The following is a 20,335-nucleotide window of genomic DNA, read 5'->3' as shown; positions in this document are numbered from 1 at the left end:
ATACCCATTGTCTTCCAAACCTAGCACATAATATTCAAAATGCAGTGCCCACACTTCATAGTAATTTGGAAACATAATAGGAATCCTTGTGGTAGATTCAATGTCGCTGGAAAGATTGATTAAACTAGCGTGAGAATCGTCAGACTGCATGTTGTCGATTTGGTGAAAACCTGTATGAATTAAATGTGAAAACCTAAAATCGATTTTAGCGTAAAATAAAGATCAAGATTCAACATCTGTAACCGATGAACTCGAAGAAGACGACAAACTCATATCACATTATAGCGAAAACCCTAATAGCTCTTTAACAGAAGAGATGCGTATGGATTACATAGCTTCCTGCTCTGATACCAAGTGTTGAGTTTAAAACTCTAAAGATCGAATAGATTCAACAGGTAAAAGAATCAAGAACACACAATGAATATCAAAGATGTCGTATGATTGAATATCACAGCCTTAAAAGAGCTCAATAAAGAACTGCTACTATAAAGGCGTGTAGGGTTTACGATACGATTAGACGATTACAAAAACTAGTGCACGCAAACACCTTATATATCTAAACCCTAATAATAAATCACGGGCGTACTGGCCCAACCCGATTACACAAAATACTAAACATAAAGCCCACAATGCCGCAACACTTTAAGCTCTAACAAATATTATTGCAAGGTTTCAATTGTAAACATTTAGAAACATTTGTGGTTAGATTTGTAAGTCTCGTTTGCTAATTATTTCATATTTTCTAAACTTAATGATTGTTCTAGTCATGTGCGACTAGAACCTTAGTTTCTCCAACTTTATGTTTTGACTTCTTGGTTGTTAATTCAATCATATGACTTGATGTTTGCTTTCAATTTCTATCCAGTGGATTTGATTTTTCTTCAATTGAATGTGCGATTCTAAGTTTATTTCAGCCATTTGAATTAGGGTTAGATCATTCAAGTTATTTAATTTCAAAATTCCTAATTGTTTTGTGAATTGGACTAGGTAGCAAGCACTAAGCTGATTTCTAATGAATGAATTTAGTGTAAATCTTATTCAAACACTCTTACACTCCCGAGCTTGTGAGAAGTATTAGGTGTTGTTGGGAACATTCACATGAAACTTAATGCAACCATTTGATTTATATCTAAGAGCTTGTTTAGACTTAAATTAGAAGGTTAAGTTACTTTCAAAGAACTTGTTTTGAATTTGACAACTCGGTGAATGGGAAGTGTTAGAGCTTGTTAACACTTTCAAGTACCAACTTAGGTAGAATTGAGTAAATATCAAGTTATATTTGAATCACATTGCTAAGTTGTCATACATAGAGTTAAAGTCCTTATAAATTATACATTTACTTTAACTTGTTAATCATTTACTCGTATATTTATTCATTTATTTGAATTGTTGCATATAAACCCCCTTATTTCTTTTTGGTAACCAAAGTACCTTACGCAAAAATGTGATAGATGTTAGCACTGTGTCTCTGTGGATCGACCATGCTTATTATGTACTATATTTTAGTGTAATATAGTGGTGTTCTTTTGGATTATGTTGTACACCTATCATTTGTTGGGTTTGACCCTAACATCATAGCACGTAATATCCATCTTTTTTTTTTTTTTGAAAAAACCGAGTAAACTTGCTGCTATAAAAATATTCAATAATAATTTATGAACAAAATTAAAATTTATTAACCATTTAAATCACTTCATCACTTATCCACATATTTTAATGAATAATATAAAAACTCATAACATCGTTAATATATTGGTAATAGGTCTATTGGTAAAAGGTTTGTTTGTCTGTTAGACTATTATATTAATGATATACAAAATTACACTTACTAAATGTTACAAACGCAGTCACTATTAATTTTTTTTATGAATATGGCCCATGTTGTTTTTAAAACTTACGTGGTTGGTCATTTTCCATGTAAAAAGAATTATTTACCATTTTTATTTTCTTTTACCTTTATTTTTGTTTAAATGCAATTAAAAAAGAAATAAAAAATAACCTAACCTCACTTACTTCTTCCTTCCGTCTTTATGTTTTTCTATTATCCTCCTCAATTCCTCAAAATCTATGGCTTATTTTTAAACCATCATCAAGTCATCATATTCACTAGTCTTCAATAAACTCCTTTATCTTAAACTACCATTTACCAAGAAAAAAAAACAGTCAAAGAATCTGTCATAACCCTAAATCATAGCATCATTATGTCATTCCATCAAACTTGAATTCGACCGAGAGCATGGTTAGGGGTTCTTCTCATCGCTCACTAAACCCTAAAACCCAATCTCCTGAATCAAAACTTATTCCATAATATTCTATTGACTTTCCATTATCTTGATCTTCATGAGTCTCTTGCAACATTGCAATTTCACATACATGGTGAACAATCAACAAAGAAAACCCAATTTAAATATGCTTGAAAATATGTTAACCTTTGAGACGACTTGGTTTGATGAAATGCAAATCGATTTGTTTTTAAAAAGCAAAAATCAAAATCAAAATCAAAAATTAGTTTGTTTATTTAGAGAATTAAAAGTTAATTTTTATTTAGAATTCAAAATTCGTTTCATTCACGATTTATAATTCTTATTCATTCAGAAATCATAAATCACTTACTTTAGTTACTTCCAATTTGTGGTTTCACGAACGTCTTGACGAACCGAGTTAAAAATGATTTTCAAGGAGGTGAAGAACAAAAGAAGCGATTATCATTGTGTGTCAACGTAATGAAGATGATGATGACGTTTGGTGGTGGTAATGAAATCACCACCACCATTACTGACATCGAGGGTTAATTTAGAATTGTAGGTAGTTTATGGTGAGGATTGGTTGTGAAAATAAAGGGAAGAAAGGGTGGTTGCGATTGTGGGATGGACTAGGAGAGTCGACGAGTGAAAGGAAGTGAAACATGGGTGTTCATGGACGACAATCAGTGGCCACCAAAGACGAAGAAAGCAAAGGTGAGGATGCATATTCTCCGATTGAGAGAGAAAGAGAACAAAGAGAATGATCTAGAGAGAGAACAAGAAGAAAGAAATAGGGGTGGGGGTAGGGGTGGGATATGATGTATTTGTGTTTTTATTATCAATTTAGTTTAAGAAAAAAGATAAAATTAATAAAAGACAAAGAAATAAATTTATGTAGCTTAGAGACCATTGGTGTAAGTTTAAGAAACCATAAAAGATCATCCAAGTTTAGAAATCATGAGGACCATTAATATAAAAAAAAATTAATAGGGATTAAAACTATGACTTTTGGTAAATGGTAAGGACAATTTATATAATTTTATCTTTAATGATATCTATTTATTTGACTTTTTTAAAAGATTCAAGCAAAAGAGACGCATTAAAAAATGGGTGCACGTTTTGAAGTTTGAACTCCACGTATTTCTTACGTTCTGCTTCAATTCCAATTCTTTTGCCGCCCCCTCTTCTTCCTCTCTGGTTCATCCATGGTGTCGGCGATCTTCGCCTGAAACTCTATTCAAATCCTCACGCAGTGACGCTACTTCTTCATCTTCTTTACACAGCTTCATGAAGCAACCGATCGTTTAATCATTCATTTCTTTTGCTTAATTCGAAATCCGATAATAACGATTACCTCCGCCTTCGATTCAAGGTACGCAAAACTTTAACTTAATTTTACCTTCAACATCCACGCTATTTTTTCATGTGATCTTGATTTAGGTTTAATTCTGCTTTTTCTGGAATTTACTTTCATACCTAACTTGTTCTTTAACGATTAGGCGATTATGTATCTTCCATGTGATTTCTGTACTGGTTTATTTAAATTGCTATTATTTTCTAGTTCGTTTTACTTCAAGTGTATGGATTAAAGTGTGGTTTGCAAAAAATATTCGAACATTTTTTTTAATTATTATTTTTAACTTGAAAGCCGATGCTAACGCTTATCTCACCCATGATTCCAGGTAGTCAACTATCTTCTTTGATATACCTTTTGATGATTATTACTTCTGTTTCAAGTTGCAATATCCTGTTCATCATCGTTCCCGTGATTACACTTCAAGTTTTTAATCTGCCTTTTTTACTATTGAATTCCATGCCTAACTTGTTCTTTACCGGTTAGGCAATTACTCTTTTTTTTTTTTTTTTCACGTGACTTGTTAGATATAGTTAGTTGAGTTTCTATTATTTTCAACCTTTTGGGCTTATATGTTTATAGATTAAAGTGTGATTTTCCAAAAATAATCATATCTTCTAGTGACCCTACTGTATACTTTAATGTCCTTTGTCTATAAAGAAGGCAGCAGTGTTAATATATTATATTTAAAGAATTGATCGTTATCACCCTCTTTATGTATAGAATATTATATTCCTGAGTAGGGTCATTTCTAAATTAAAATTATTCGAGTAAATGGCCTGATGTGTATGGCTTGGTGTAAACCTTGTGAATATTTTGATGACCTGAAAATAAATTGATTCTAGTGACATAACTTCCTGCTGCCTGACCCTAGTGATGTCTTTTTCTATCTCCTTCAAAGTACACTGTCATCAACCACTTTAAAAAACCCATGGTAGTATCGATTTTAGATGTTTTATGCCACCATAGACATTTAGATATTATTAAAATATTATTTTTTTGTGCATGTTTAGTGTATTTTAGGTGGGACTAATTCTAAGAAAGCTAATTGGGAAGTATTGGAGGGGTGGAGCTTATCAAATGGAGAATTATGAAATACTAGAACAGATAGGAAAAGGCTCTTTTGCTTCTGCACTACTTGTGAGACATAAACATGAAAAGAAAAGGCAAGACTTTCTTTCTTTCCATTGGTTTAATCTTAATTTTCATAATTATTGATCTTTAGCAAAAGCAAAATAGGCTTTTTTTTGGTTAATGTATTGATTGCATTCCATTATTATCCTTTCACACAGATATGTGTTGAAGAAGATTCGACTTGCCCGACAGTCTGATAGGACCCGCAGATCTGCCCTTCTTGAGGTTGTTATATAATATATATTTATATTATTTTCCATAATATCAATCAAACATACATGATACATGATACATGATTGTAGTTCCATTCTTTTTGTATGCAAAAAACCCTAATCTGATCATGTATTATGCAGATGGAACTTATTTCCACAGTGCAAAATCCTTTTATAGTGGAGTACAAAGATTCTTGGGTTGAAAAGGTTTGTCATTTGGACTTTTAGGGTTTGTCACACATTATGTTTTTTGATTTAGAGAAAAAGAAGTTAACATCTTTTTCTATTGTAGGGTTGCTATGCATGTATTGTAATAGCATATTGTGAAGGAGGAGATATGTAAGTCATAATTTCAGAATTTCTCCCCCAACTTATCATCACTTACTATATATATATTTTTTTAATTATTATTTTGATGATTTGTTCATATAGGGCGGAAGCAATAAAAAAAGCCAACAGTGTTCATTTTCCAGAAGAGGTTTGTGTTTTGTGTTTTTATTTCTTCATTTCAATTTTTCATGCTGACTGTTTTACTTAAAAATATGTACAGAAGGTCTGTAAATGGCTTGTTCAATTACTAGTGGCACTTGATTATTTGCATGTTAATCATATTATTCATCGTGATGTCAAGGTTAGTGATATAAAATCTATCTAGTACAGTATTTATCCGTTAATAATATTTATATTAATATGATGCATTTCCATTTCACTTCAGTGTTCAAATATATTCTTAACAAGAGATCAAGATATCCGACTTGGTAATAATTAATCAATCATCTTCTACTCTTAACATCCTATATCTCCATATTAGTCTAAGTTTGCTTTTCTTCTTTTCAGGTGATTTTGGTCTTGCAAAAATGTTGATTTCTGAAGATCTTGCATCATCGGTATTTAATATTTTGATTTTTTTTTTTTTTTTTTTTTTTTATGGGGTTGGGTTTAACTTTATAAGTTTAACAAACGTTTGTTTCTAATTTTAGGTTGTGGGAACTCCTAGCTACATGTGCCCTGAACTTCTTGCAGATATACCTTATGGCTCTAAATCAGATATATGGTCTTTAGGATGCTGTATGTATGAAATGACTGCATTCAAACCTGCTTTTAAAGCTTTTGTAAGTTAATCTAATTCTAATCTTTGTTAAATCAATACGTGAAACAAACACTTAATATAATCTCATTATTTTGGAACAGGACATGCAATCTCTCATCAATAAAATAAATAAATCTATAGTATCTCCACTCCCAACCATGTATTCTGGCACATTGTGAGTTACTAAAATTTTGCAATAAATTTATAACTTTCGTTTCTATTAATAGCTTTTTTCTATAACTTGATTAATTTGTAAATGATCTATTTTTCTTCTAGTCGAGGGCTTATCAAGAGTATGCTGCGGAAAAACCCTGAAATGAGACCAAGTGTATGTAAATCTAATTTTTCAAAGATGAGGAGAAGGGCATTTACGTCTTTTTCCCCTTTTGTTATTGAATCTTTCTTATGTGGGATATAACTTAACTTTCAGGCTGCTGATTTGCTCAAACATCCACACCTTCAACCTTATGTACATATCCTCCATCTCAATTCCAACAACCCTAGACGCCATACACTTCCAGTTCCAGTTCCAGTTCGTTTATCATCAGGTTACAACTACGAAAAGAGAACAACGTTCATTGAGCCTGAACCTAAAACTGTTCATCTTCACAATGAGAAAAGGAGATCTTTCAGCAGCGACAGGGCTTTGAATCCTAGTATATCGGAATATGATCAGAATTCCTCTTACTCTCAGAATTCCCATAGAAAGCTATCCATCGGAAGTATTGAGGAATATATCCACACAGAGAAATTAGTTGCTGCTGCTAAGACATCAAATGGTGGCAGAACCCCGAGACTCACTCCTGCTTCTACTCCCAGAAGACAAACTGTTACACCCAAAATAATCAGAGGGACTTCAGATCGTGATTTGGTATGTTCTTTTTTTATTCACCAAATAACAGACAATCATCATCACAAATTTTTTAACCTAATTTTGTGTTCAGGTTCCAGTATCACAATCAGTAACACCGCGTAGACAATCATCATCATCACAAATAAGCCGAAGGACATCTCTACCCTTATCATCATCAGCAAGGTCCACAATAATATCCCACGTAGGTTTCGACTCTCCAGATGTATCCATGAACGCCCCACGGATCGACAAAATGACCGAAGAGCCCTTGTCCTTGATGCTACCAGTCCATAGAATGTCTTCAACATCCGCTCAATGTTCTTCCGGAACTTCCCCAACCAGAACCACCATCATGGACCGGTCAGTCACAATCGACAAGTGCACGGTGAAGACGGTGAACCCGATCCCGAGCCATGAGTTGTTGGCCGGTTCGAGCCGTTCGTCATCGGATTCACGGGGGCAAGGGCAGAGGCGGAGGTTTGACACGTCATCGTACCAACAACGCGCGGAAGCGTTGGAAGGGTTGTTGGAGTTCAGTGCACAGTTGATGCAACAAGAAAGGATAGAGGAATTAGCGGTGTTGTTGAAGCCGTTTGGGATTGAGAAAGTGTCGCCTAGAGAAACCGCTATTTGGTTATCAAAAAGTTTCAAGGGAGCTGGAACTGGAACCGGAGGTGGTGTTAGTGTTGTTGGTAATTTGTAATTTGTAATTTGGATTTTTGTAATTGTGAAGATTGTAGTCGGAATGAGGCGAAGGTGATTATGAACGACTCGTTCATGGAAAACAAGTTTCGGATTTTCTAACTTTTGTTCACTTCCGATCCTGTTGGTATCGGTGTGGATTGTTCAAAACCGGATATCTGCATAGTTCACACTGATAACGGAATCAATATCCAAAATTTTCAGTTAGGTTTTTTAGGTTTGTTTTTGAATCTCGTGGTGTGGGCGTGTTTAACGATGGTATACACTTATAAAAAAAATGCGGAGATTAGGAGACGGTTACTCTACCAAAAAAGTTGGGTGGCTTTGGTGTTGGTGCTTTTAGGTTGATGAACATTGCAATCCTTGCAAAATGGTGGTAGAGATTTAGAGTGGAGCAAAATTTGCTTTTGTCATCTTGTATTAGGGCATTGCATAATACTAGAGGAATTGATAGGATGTCTTTTGCGAGATGTGGGATATCGGGACCTTGGTTGAACATTTATGAGATAAATGAGAGCTTGATGAATGGAATATTGGTCTTGATGATTTGTTTTGGAAATTAGGAGATGGGAAACATACTCATTTTTTGAAAGAAAAATGGTGTGGTGATATAATTTTAAGAACTGAATTCCCAGAATTATATAAGATTGATAGTGAAAAGAATTGCAAGGTCTTGGATAGGATTAATATTGGCAACGGTGTGTTTTTCAAGGCAAGTGGAAGAGATGTCCGAGAAGTGGTAGGGAGTCGGCTGAGTTGGAGAAGTTGTCAAGTATGGTGGCAGGTACAATTTTGTCTAGAAAGGCAGATTCATGGGAGTGGAAGGCGAAGGCTGACGAGTCCAACATTTTCTCTGTTAAGTCTCTTAGAGATTTAGTGGATAATAATTTGGATATCCATAATCATATGGTGGATTTTCTTTGGGTGAATTGGGTTCCAATTAAAATGAATTGTTTTGTTTGGAGGTTGCTTTGCAATAAAATTCCGGTGGCTTGCAACTTGTAGAAAAAGGAATTTTGTTGGATTCTGTCACTTGTCAGTTGTCACTTCTATAGGGAAATAGAAGAATCACCTGAGCATATTTTTATGGAGTGCTTGTTCTCAAGGAAGATATGGTCTTGCATTCCCAATAATTGTGATGAGTTTAAAATTATTTTGATTTCCTCGGGCATTGATAAGAAGAGACTGAAGCTCAGGCCGATGTTAATATAACTATGTTTTGTGGATAATTTGGAGAACTCGTAATGACTTGGTTTTTAAGAAGAAGAGATGCTCACTTCTCAAGGTGGCGGATGATATTCAAATCCTTGCGTTCAATTGGATAAAGAATAAATAGAAGTTTAATTTTATCTCGTGGTTTAATTAATGTATTTCTCCTTTATATATTTGTAATTTGTAACTCTTTTTTGTGCTAACATCTTGCTAGTTTATAATGCATTTGCCGTTTAAAAAAAATCGGATCCCTCTCTCTTTATCTTATTTTTCTTTATTTGGTATAAAATACATGTAAATTAGGAAAATAAAAGTATGAATTAAGCTTCACCTGCCGACATCCATGGTTTAGTCATGAGTGGACCCTGGACGTCTAGACAACTGCAAGGTGCATGACAGAGAAAAGCTCAGAAACGGTGTTGCATACCGAGTGTTGCATGCTTACAGTAAAAAATAATTAAACCAATATTATATTTTTTATAGACAGTGGGCTGAGGCCCGCTTCCAATTGATTTCAATTAATAATAGGTTGTAATCAGATTTTAAATTTTGATTTGCTTTGATTTGCTTTTGAAGGCAACATTATTATATTTATATATAATAAAAAGGTTGTAATCAGATTTTAAATTTTGACTACAATATTTTTGTATGTTAGCAACTTTGGTCATAAAAATACAAAGTTGTTTCTGTAATTTAAAAAAGTCTTGTGTAATTTTTTTTTTTTTATTTATAGAAATGGTCTTTGTTTAAATAGTATAACTTTTTAAGTTTGATACTTTGGCTATAATATTTTTGTATACTTTTGTATGTTGGCAGGGTTGGTCATTTTATAAAAAGTAAATTACAAAACTATCCCTATAATTTACAAAAAAAGGTTTCTATGCAGAAGTTTTTTTACAACAAATGGTCTATGTTTTTAAAAAAGTTAGAAAAATGATAATTGACTAATAGTTTACAGATTACTCCCCTTACAAAGGGGATATCGGAACTTATGAGTTTTGGACAAACAATTGTAAATTACCTATGCATCCCCATAAAATAGGGAGGAAACGACTTATAGGTATATAATAATTACTATATTATCATATTATCATTAATAAGAGTAAATTAATTACCATTAATAAGAGTAAATTAAATATTTGGACCTGGTTTGAAAAATCGAACGAAGCCGTCTCCCAAAGAGTTTTATTGCTATTACGATGCATGTGGTTTGAAGTTTGTTTTGATTTTGGTTTCTATCCAACCCAAATGACTATTTTATTTTTGTTTGATATTTTTCTAATTTTATAAAACTTTATTATTTCTAATAATATTATATTTCATTAGTTTAAATTAATCAAAAGTTTTAATTATTATTAATCTTATTTTTTTTATTTAGTAAATAAAATGTTTTAAAATTAATAATTATTATTTGTATTAAGATATAACATGATTTGAAAGATGAAGCAATAACATGACTCTAACTTGACAATGAAACTTGATAGATGGAAAATCATATAACATATAGCTTTTCAGATGTCAAAACTTTTTACATTGCTTGTAAAAAATTTATAAATTGATATTAGTATGACCTATAAATCAACTTTATAAAAAAGCTCTCATATCGTGGATGTTTAAGCTTTATGATTCGTTAACAGCGTAAAAAGTATTAAGTATATCTCTGCTATCGAGACGCCAAACAAATGATGCCAAAACTTGAGATTAACTCCAATTGTTTCAAATGTAATTAAGGTGATATTTACAATGCAGAAACATACATACAAGCATGATGATTATCAGCAGATTCATGTTGAACGTTGACTTTGACCTTATGAGCCGATGTGGCAGTTGACTCTTTTGCACCAGGAGCTTTGACCATGTGGAGTTGCTCGTCATGTTCCTTTCTAGCCTCTCTTCTTCATTTTTTTGCTGTTTCATTAACAAAAATTCAGTTTAGTTTTTTTGTTAAAGCATACCTAACTTAACTGTACGCTGGAAATGATATAGAAGATTTGGTTCTTTAATCGGTTTATCCTTTGTGTTGCTTTACTTTAATTAGATTCTTTAAAACTTGCTTTACAAGACAAAACATCACAATTAATTCTATGACTTAAAAACTTCAAAGATTAGGTTAAAACGGCTTTATGATACAAAGGATTTGAGGTTCTGTTAGATAGATTGTTCATTATGTCTTTAACGATACAATGCATTTCATATACAAAAATAAATTAGTTGCAAACTGTTAGTCATTCCCTTTATTTTTAAAATACATGATTTTAACATAGATTTTAGAATCAACAGATAACACTGTATGCCTGATCAGTATAACTTTTCTTCTACCAATAGCCATTTCCTAATTCTTTTCAAACATTAAAAAGAAATAACTTTGCGTATAAAACATGACGCGATTACAGTGATATCAATTGAGCTATTTTTATTGAACCAGTGCGGTTCCGGTCACCATAATCAGACCGTGAATCTTACTACTTTATATAAAACAAGTGATTATTCTATTGAAACGAAGGAAAACACAGACAAGTCACCCTAACTATGTGATCAGAGCTACGGACCTGAGATTATCGACTCCGGCGGCGGCGGCGGCGGCTATGCCTCTTTATTTCTCTTCCTAACACCCCGTTCCCGAGTTCAACTTAACGAGAGAAAGGAAAGGAAATAAGTGGAAATGAGAAGAAAATAGAAGAAATTGGTGTTCCCAAGTTTCATTAAAGGAGGGAAGTGGAGGAAAATGGGAGGATCACTTTCCCTCCTAACTTTCCTTCCGATTTGGGAGGATTTGGAAAGAAAGAACAAAATGATTCATTTTCCTTCCATTTCTCTCAAATCCGGGAACACAAAAGAAAATTTTATTTTCCTTTCCTTTCTTTTCTTGTCTCTCGTGACTTTATTTTCTCTTCTCTTCTTTTCTTTTGTTAAACTCGGGAACGGGGTGTAAGTCCTCGGCTTTCGGATGGGGAAAGGTTTATAAACGTATCGGTAGCAAGAGATCCATGATGGGCTTCGGTAAAATCTTGTTTTGGTTGGGCTTTGTAAAGGTCCAATATGGAATATATATTATTAATATATTCTTCCTCCTTAATAAATATAAATGTTTTTTTTGGCACATGTCAATTTCTTATAAGTTTTGATATTTTTCATTTCGTGGTATTTTTGAAATAAATAAATATTATCTATTTGTCAATTTTTGGTTTGTTTTAATTTTTAAAATTAAAGTCATACACTTATATATGTAAAATATTAAATATCATATATATGATATTAAATTGCAATAAATGCATTTATTTCTTTCTTATTTTAAAGTTATACATTAAAAAATATGTTCTCTTTACACTTTAATGTTTAATCTTTTTTTAAATCAACCTGTATAATACACGAGTCTCACACCTAATAGTATAATAAAAAAGCTTTTGGAATATTAAACTCTTTTACGTTAAAACTAAATTATAAAAAGTATTTATATAGAAAAATAGAAAATGTTTATGTTTATTTTACTATTGTTTAAAAAAAATTCAAAAAAAAAAAAAATCCAATTCTAATATAAAATTTAAAGATTACATAAAAAAAAGAGAATAATAAAATATATATATATATATATATATATATATATATATATATATATATATATATATATATATATATATTAAAAGGCAATTGTTTTCACTAACAATTTGCATATTCCATACCTTTATGTTTTTAGCACTTTGTAAAATAACATTTTCCATCCATTTACTTTTAAAAATGTCATTTTAACTCTTTCGACTATGAACTTTGTAAAATATCATTCTCATCACCTTCATTTTTTAAAATTTGTGTTTATCAGTATATATAAATTCGAGTTTGTCAACGTTTCGATGTAAATTTCTTTTACGTTTCTGTGCTCATTTTTATGTACGATTCTATGTATGAATCGGGTCACATATAATGCGTTAATGATATTTTGAACTTCCGTTCTCTAACTTAGAAAACTTACTTATTTCTATGTACTTTGTAAATTCGAGTTTCTTTACGTTTTGACATAAATTTTGCGTAACTTTAGTGCTTATTTTTATGTTTGTTTCCTACATATAAATATAGCCATCTATCGGACGTGTTCGGTACGGAGCGTTTGAGGGCTTATAACTTTTAGCGTTTGACAAAACGCTATGTTTTGAACAGAAAGTATCATTTGACATTACAAGCTTTTAGCGTTTAGTTTAAACAAAACGCTTCAAATCCAAATGCTACCTCATGTAGCGTTTAACAACATGCTGCCAACTAGAAGTTGCCTGCTACCCTCTACCCATTACCCACTATCAGCTATTTTTGCTGAATACGCCCATAATACGTTTTCATACGACAGTATAAATTGGAGTTAGTCATGTAAGCCAAAAGCAATAGCATGATGAACCAAAAAGTCCTCAGGAAAAACATCTATTGACAATAAACGGACATGCATGTTTGCGTCCTCCACAAAGCGGGGATGAGAAAATTTATAGTTTTTTTAGAACAACGAGTTAGCATATGCATTTGGTTGAACATAAGACCTCCTTATTAGAAACACATTGTTAGACACCATATTAGTCAAGTGAGCTAGCCTAATTTGTAAAAAAATTCTAGTTAATTATGAAATTTAACTTTATTATACATGAGTTAAATTTACCATGAAATATTAAAATAGTTTATAAACTTGCTTTCTAAAATGCTACACATAGTAGCGTTTTAACGAGTTTATTGAATTTTTTATAAATTATCAAAATATGTATTTTATTAATTATATAAAAATCAATCTTTTATATTTCAATTTATGTTGTTTTACATATTTCAACCAACTTATTAACTAGTTTATCAAACATCATATTTTATCGGCTAACTTATCAGTTAGCAACTACTTTTCATCCATTAACTAATTTCTCAGGTATTTCGTCAAACATAGTAAGACTGTATTTTTGTGTGATTCGGCAAAGCCATACCTTTTATTGTAAAATCTATATTTGGAATGAATATAAACCCCACACAATCTAAAGAATAATTATACTCACAAGTAATATATATGGAATATATAACGACACGCTCTTGTCCGAAATGAAGAAACAAGTGATGAACATGTATATACCATCGAGATCATAAACGATTATAAGAAATGTCAATAGTCTAAAAAAAGGATCGAAAAAATAAGAGGGCATGGCCTTAGCTAAGACGTATATCGACATATCTGAAGATAAATAAAGTGACAACAAATAACGGCCGGATGCATTTTTGGAGCGGATTTGAGATCATTTTAAAGTTTGTGTGATCTGGCAAAACCATAACTTTATTGTAAAATACATATTTGGAATGAATATAAACCCCACACAATCTAAACAACACACCTGTTCTTGTCCAAAATGAAGAAACAAACGATGCACATGTACCCACCATCAAGATCGCAAACGGTTATACAAAATGTCAAATGTCTAAAAACGGGATCGAAAAAAATAAGAAGAGGTGGTGTTGGCTAAAGTGTATATCGACGTATCTAAAGATAAAGAAAGTGACAACCATTAACAGTCGGATGCATTTTAGGAGCGGATTTTAGATCATTTTAAAGTGTAGTTGGGAGGTTGGAATCGTATAAAACACAAAATGAACTCTATAAATGGACATCGACATCTTTATAAAATGAAAACTTTCCTTATGAGTCAACTTGAGATGTTCTAAAACTCCACGCGACAGTGAAGATTCCTCCTTCCCTTCATCCAAAGAACAAAAGCATTTTCATCCCATGCTTACAACACCTCTTCGGATGCATAATTTCCACCCGAATTCGGCTGACTCGAAAACAATTCATGTTGATAACTAAACACATTTATGACACCGGAAAAGGAAAAAACCGGTATCGACATCCTCACAACCACTAGAAATAGTTGATCTAGCAAACTAAATCCCTTCTTGTGCGCCACATTTTAGTTAATACGATGCCCATTTCAGATATACCTTACCGTTTACGTAAAAAAAGGCAATTACACACCGCATACCTCTACCGTTACACGTCGTGTTCTTCATCGTTCTAATCTAATACTTTCGAACACATCGCATAATCCTACTTTATATGTCTCGTCCATTATGCACATTGCTCATTACTAACATAACAATGTGCAACACCGTTCTATATCAAAGAGGGACCTCTACGTAACATGTAAGTCCCTTTTACATGTCGCATATATTGGGCTTCAGTTTTTTTAACCAAACTTACATCCTCACCCAACAATCCACTTTAAACAATAAGATGACTAAAAATCAATTATAATAATCATAATAATAGTTTCAAGGAATCATTTATCACGTAACAAGGTGTTAACCAACTTAGTGCATACATTTCATAACTTTTTCATTTTGGATCACATTATCCTTTTACATAATTCAATACAACATCTGCCATTTAAAATTTTAGGTTGTTACTATGAAATACCTAGGTAGGTGGGAGGCGGTGGAGTAGTTTTATCGATATGGTGTGAGACTTAATATCCCTTTGCATGAAGTTTAATAAAAAGTATGACCCAATATAATATGTGACTTTTGTGCAACCAAGCATTCTTTATGGCGTATGATCGTAACCAGTTAAACTAGATGGAGGGTTTGTTTATGTAGGTGATGATCATCGTTGTCCATAGTAGCCATGGTTGGGGGTTTCGGGCAAATAGGTAATGAGAATTAGGGTTTAGGAGGAAATAAATTATTTTATTTATTTATTTATTTAGGAGGAAATCAATTATTTAATTTAATTTACCCATAACCGAGTAATTATAATACGAAAATACTTCACAATAGATATTTATATAACTAATATGTTTAGCCTATTCGATCCATTTGGTTTTAATACGAAGTAATAGTTAGATGAATTTGATCTCTTTGATATAAAACATAACTTAAAAGCATCCATGTTTAGATAAATCTTAAATCACCGTCTTTAATATACATTACTTATACATATACTCCCTATCTTTTCCATTTGTTTTCATTTTTCAAAGGGAAAACTGATATAAAAGGGTAATATAGTTATCATATTGTATATGTCTAATCCTTATTATTTTTTATGTAGAATAAGCCTTTGAACATAGTGTTTTTAACACATTCAGTCCTTATGGTTAACTACTCCAGGTTAAGTTCTTAATTTGTGCATATTTAGTCATTGATGTTTTTTTCTTCAAAATAAGTCATTATTGTTTTTGTACATATTCAGTCATTATGATGAGTTTCTTTAGGTTTTTTCATGTGGAATCCTATATGAGACAATCATTAACGAGGTGTTCTCATACGCGGCCGTTTAGACAATGAAATAATATGCTATTTTTCTTGGTTTTTAATACCAATACAAACTTCATTTATTAGCAATACCAACTACATTATATTAGGTGAAGAAAATACATTATCGATAATAATTTAAACTGTTTGAAATAGTGTCCACATTCACAACCATTGGTAATATTATTATTAATAGAAAATTCCTTTTGAGTTACACACAAGAAAAAATTTAAGCAATAAGTTTGTCGGGGATCCAAATTGTTAATTTATTAATGATGAATAAATTAATAGAAATTCGCAACGCATCTCATTAATCCTCACGACGAAATCCTAATCGTTCTAGGGGGTTAGTATTTTGCGATTCAAGGTGGTTGACACAAGAAACCTCATCTTTAACCGTTGAAAGCTCATCTTCAAAATTTGAGGTCAATTTGAAAAAAGAACAAAAAAATCCATTTGCTTACAAAATGGCAAAATCACGGTACCAAGGAAATAGAGAATACTATATACTTTTTTTTTCCAGTGTGTTATTTTGTTGTGGAAATGCAAATTTGAGTTGGAAGAAAATAATCATAAAGAATCTCGTTGTGTGCTATTGAGATATATGAAATTGAAGCTAAATAAATATTTCTTTGTAGAAAACAAGGTCACCAACATTATTTGACCGATTCGTAAATTATGTTACAAATATAAGTGGAGGACGAGTTCCGTATGAAAACACCTAGTTAATGATTGTCCCACATAGAATGTCATATGAGTAAAATCTAAATAAAATCAGTTATAAAAATTGAACGTATATAAAAAACAACAAAAACTTATTTTGTAACAAAAACATTGATAATTAATTATATACAAATTAAGAACTTAACCCCGGTTATAATATAAAATAACTTGTTATAAAAATTATATATATACAAAAGCAACAAATTAAATAATTTATTTCATAAAAACCAATAAAAATTAAACGTGTATTATTACAATTTTATTTTAAGTGACATGAACCGTCGAGTTACCACTGTTTCTTTTTGTCCATTTTTTTTTGCGGATTTTAGAAATGGTGTTAACTACTGTATTATAATTATATGTAGTAACTTTTAAAATAATAACTCATTTTATTTTTAACTTAATTTTTAATTTAAGTAATAACTCGGTTTTCGATAAATGAATCTGCATTTATTCAGTTTTGAAATGACCATGTGCTCAAGTAACTTTGCAAACACCCCTTTGTCATAATCATTCATCAACTTTTTGCAGAAATGTTTAGATCGTCGGAAACGAGTACCGAAACACATGGCCCCTTTCAAGTCACAAATTCAGAGGCATTACTTGCTTTTTTATTTGGGGGAAAGAGAAAGTTGATGGGTGTTCTTCTTTTTCGTCTTGTATTTCTGCAAATATTCTTCTCTGATTGGTCCGATCGATCTGTTCGAGGGAGAAGATGATCGATAATGGCGTCATCAAGCACGCTTCCTCTGAGCATTTTATGGATCGAAACGTAGGCAGCAAAGGGACAACATAACAGAGTCGCTGACTGATGTCGCCGAATTAGGTGTCGGAATCGTTGGTCGGCCGGTGATGCTTCCCTATCGTTTACTGTTTACACGTTGAAGTTCTGATACATCATCAGTTTCCTTTTCTTCTTTGAGCAATCCTCCTGAAAATTTTTAACTAAACTTTTTAAAAATCATCACATAATTCGTACTTTTAATCGTCTAAAAAGATAACAAAAGTATGAAGGTAAAATAAAAATCTGTTGAATTAGATTAAACGTCTCTTTTGAGAATTATATTTGTCTAGTCATACGTACACTAAATTGATTATACGGTGATTGAGTAACTACTTTACAATGTGGAATCACGGTTATAAAATTAATTAAATTTTTATAGTAAAAATTCAAAATTATTAATCAATTATTTAAAATAAAATATTTATTTAAGAGATATTTTTTTAATTATGCGAAATTATTATCGTTGATTGAAATAAATATGTAAAATTCATTTTTAATATATATTAAACATTTTTTATTTGTGAATTAATGAAAACATTAATATAAATTTAAAATTTAAATTTTAAAACAGAGAATAAATACATTGACAAATGGCATCACATTAACGAGGAAGTCTAAAAAATTTAAAATGGATAACTAATATATTGACAAGTGGCAACACATTAATTAAAAGGTCTAATGTGATGACACATGGCAAAAAAACTACTCTTTTATTAGTATAGGGATTAGAATCAAAAGACATTGATTCAAACAATGAAAACTAATTATTGAAATGTAATAATCAGATCATTGTTTTAAAACATACATCCCGACACTTTTATGTATTTTATGCACTGTTTTTAAACGATAATAAACGAACATGATATTGCACAAAAATGTTTATGAGATGCTTGAATAATCGTTCTCGAACTAATTATCATGACTTTATAGCACAACAATTATTTATCTAACTTTGAATAACGGATTCTTAATTTATAGCAAAAACTTCGTAAAAGTCCTTATACTTTGGCTTTACAAACGACAAATCTAACATACTCTTAAAGTACTTTTTAGATCCATCTATCGACGATTTGAACCACTAACCTTAAGGAGGGAGGACAACACCGGATACCGTTGGACAAAAAAACGGATAATTGTATTCACTTTGACCATTTTATCCGATCAACAAGTTATCTCACTTTCAAAATTTATATTTTTGGCTTAAATTTTTAATTATATTGCAAATTTGGTTACCAAACTTGAGAAATCGTGTATGGAACATCAACACGTGTTGCTTGTTTGCCTTCTCATTCATTGTACGACGGATAATGCAAAACAATGTTATATCCCCTAGATTTATGGATGTAATTTTCAAAAGAATTGGTTTTACTATACAAAAAAGTTTAGCGGTACAACTTGTTGCTTATTTGCCTTCTCATTCATTGTACGATGATAATTAGAATGAGAAATTTAAAGGTATTATTGAAAAATTTTAATCTAAAATTTATATATTTTCGCCCAAATTTCTAAATTTAGTTACGAATTCATGATAATCTAGTATTTTAACCTATTTTTTTTTCAAAATTTTGTTTCAAATATGTTTTTTTACTATACAAAATCATATTTAAACAAAAAAAAAACTTATTTTCACATAAAAAAACTTTTTTTTTCTATATAGAAACCTTTTTTCAAAAACATTTTTGTATGCGTAATACTTATTTACAAAGATATTTTTTTATTTTAAATACCTATATATAATAATATAGTTATGTAAAAACGTGTGAAGTACACTTATGTAAAATACGTTATTACATTATATTTATTAAAAAACTTTTATAAAATCGATATGTATTAAGTACATAAAAACATTTTATGTACATATAAAAATATATACAAATCCGATTTTATAAAAAAAAAAATAAGCAAAAACATATTTTATAAAAATAATAATAATAACAACACCTATTTTATAATAAATGTCTTTGTATACAAACATATATTTTATAAAAGTGTATACAAACATGTTTTTTTTAAATATATATACAAACACCTATTTTATAGCAAACATATTTGTATATATTTATGTATTTATATGCAAACAAATAGGTGATTATATATATATAAAGGTGTATGTATACATTTTTATAAAATACATGCTTATATACATTATTTCTAATAAATATAGACACACACATAAGTGTATTATGAAATATGTGTTTATAGATATTTTTTTATAAAAACGTGTTTGTATATATATATATATATATATATATATATATATATATATATATATATATATAATAAAAACGTACTTTGTATAAATTTTTATAAAATATGTTTGTGTATATATTTTTATAGGTTTAATAACATATTTTATATAAGTGTATTTCACACATCTTCACATAACTATATGTTTTAATAATAGGTATTTAAAATAACTTTTTTATAAATACATATTTTGCATACAAAAATGTTTTTTAAAAAAAGGTTTTTATATAGATATTTTGCATACACATATACTTTTAGAAAAAAGTCGTTATATAAAAAAAAGGTTCTTTATTGAAAAATATGTTTTTTTTGCTTAAATATGATTTTCTACAACAAAAACCACATATTTGAAACAACATTTTGAAAAAAAGATATAAAAAACTTAACTCATGATGAATTCAAAACAAAATTTTAAAATATGGACAAAAAAATATAACTTTTTGACCAAATTTATAATAAAATTTAAATTCTAAGTTAAAAGTATAAATTATAGAAATAGAATGATCTGTTGACCTGGTAAAATG

At 30.5% G+C, this 20,335-nt stretch overlaps 1 protein-coding gene across 2 annotated transcripts; it reads left to right on the top strand.

The window, feature by feature from the left end:
- The first annotated feature begins 3,342 nt into the window (after window positions 1-3,342).
- Window positions 3,343-7,795, top strand: LOC145055622 (serine/threonine-protein kinase Nek4-like). 2 transcript variants are annotated; one of them, XM_079003979.1, is made up of 14 exons: window positions 3,343-3,615; window positions 4,611-4,763; window positions 4,890-4,956; window positions 5,085-5,150; window positions 5,236-5,282; window positions 5,376-5,421; window positions 5,494-5,574; window positions 5,659-5,701; window positions 5,781-5,830; window positions 5,924-6,055; window positions 6,135-6,208; window positions 6,310-6,361; window positions 6,464-6,904; window positions 6,978-7,795. In XM_079003979.1, exons 2-14 carry the CDS (start codon window positions 4,678-4,680, stop codon window positions 7,587-7,589), a joined length of 1,797 nt encoding a protein of 598 aa, XP_078860105.1. In that variant the 5' UTR covers window positions 3,343-3,615; window positions 4,611-4,677; the 3' UTR covers window positions 7,590-7,795. The 2 variants fall into 2 exon arrangements, with proteins under 2 accessions (XP_078860105.1, XP_078860106.1); XM_079003980.1 differs by lacking the exon at window positions 3,343-3,615 and adding an exon at window positions 4,406-4,531.
- Window positions 7,796-20,335: the final 12,540 nt, after the last annotated feature.

This window comes from Lactuca serriola, chromosome 5 (assembly GCF_051521515.1).
Source record: "Lactuca serriola cultivar US96UC23 chromosome 5, Lser_US96UC23_V15, whole genome shotgun sequence".
NCBI classification, from domain to species: Eukaryota; Viridiplantae; Streptophyta; class Magnoliopsida; order Asterales; family Asteraceae; genus Lactuca; species Lactuca serriola.
The sequence above is the reverse complement of the archived record's forward strand: the minus strand, read 5'-3'. Positions and strand labels throughout refer to the sequence as shown.

Excerpts from the sequence above, each read along its gene's own strand:
- LOC145055622 (XM_079003979.1), top strand. The coding sequence starts at position 4,678 with ATGGAGAATTATGAAATACTAGAACAGATAGGAAAAGGCTCTTTTGCT. Across the intron at positions 4,764-4,889 it reads CATAAACATGAAAAGAAAAG|ATATGTGTTGAAGAAGATTC; the intron begins GCAAGACTTTCT and ends CCTTTCACACAG. Across the intron at positions 6,905-6,977 it reads GGACTTCAGATCGTGATTTG|GTTCCAGTATCACAATCAGT; the intron begins GTATGTTCTTTT and ends TTTTGTGTTCAG.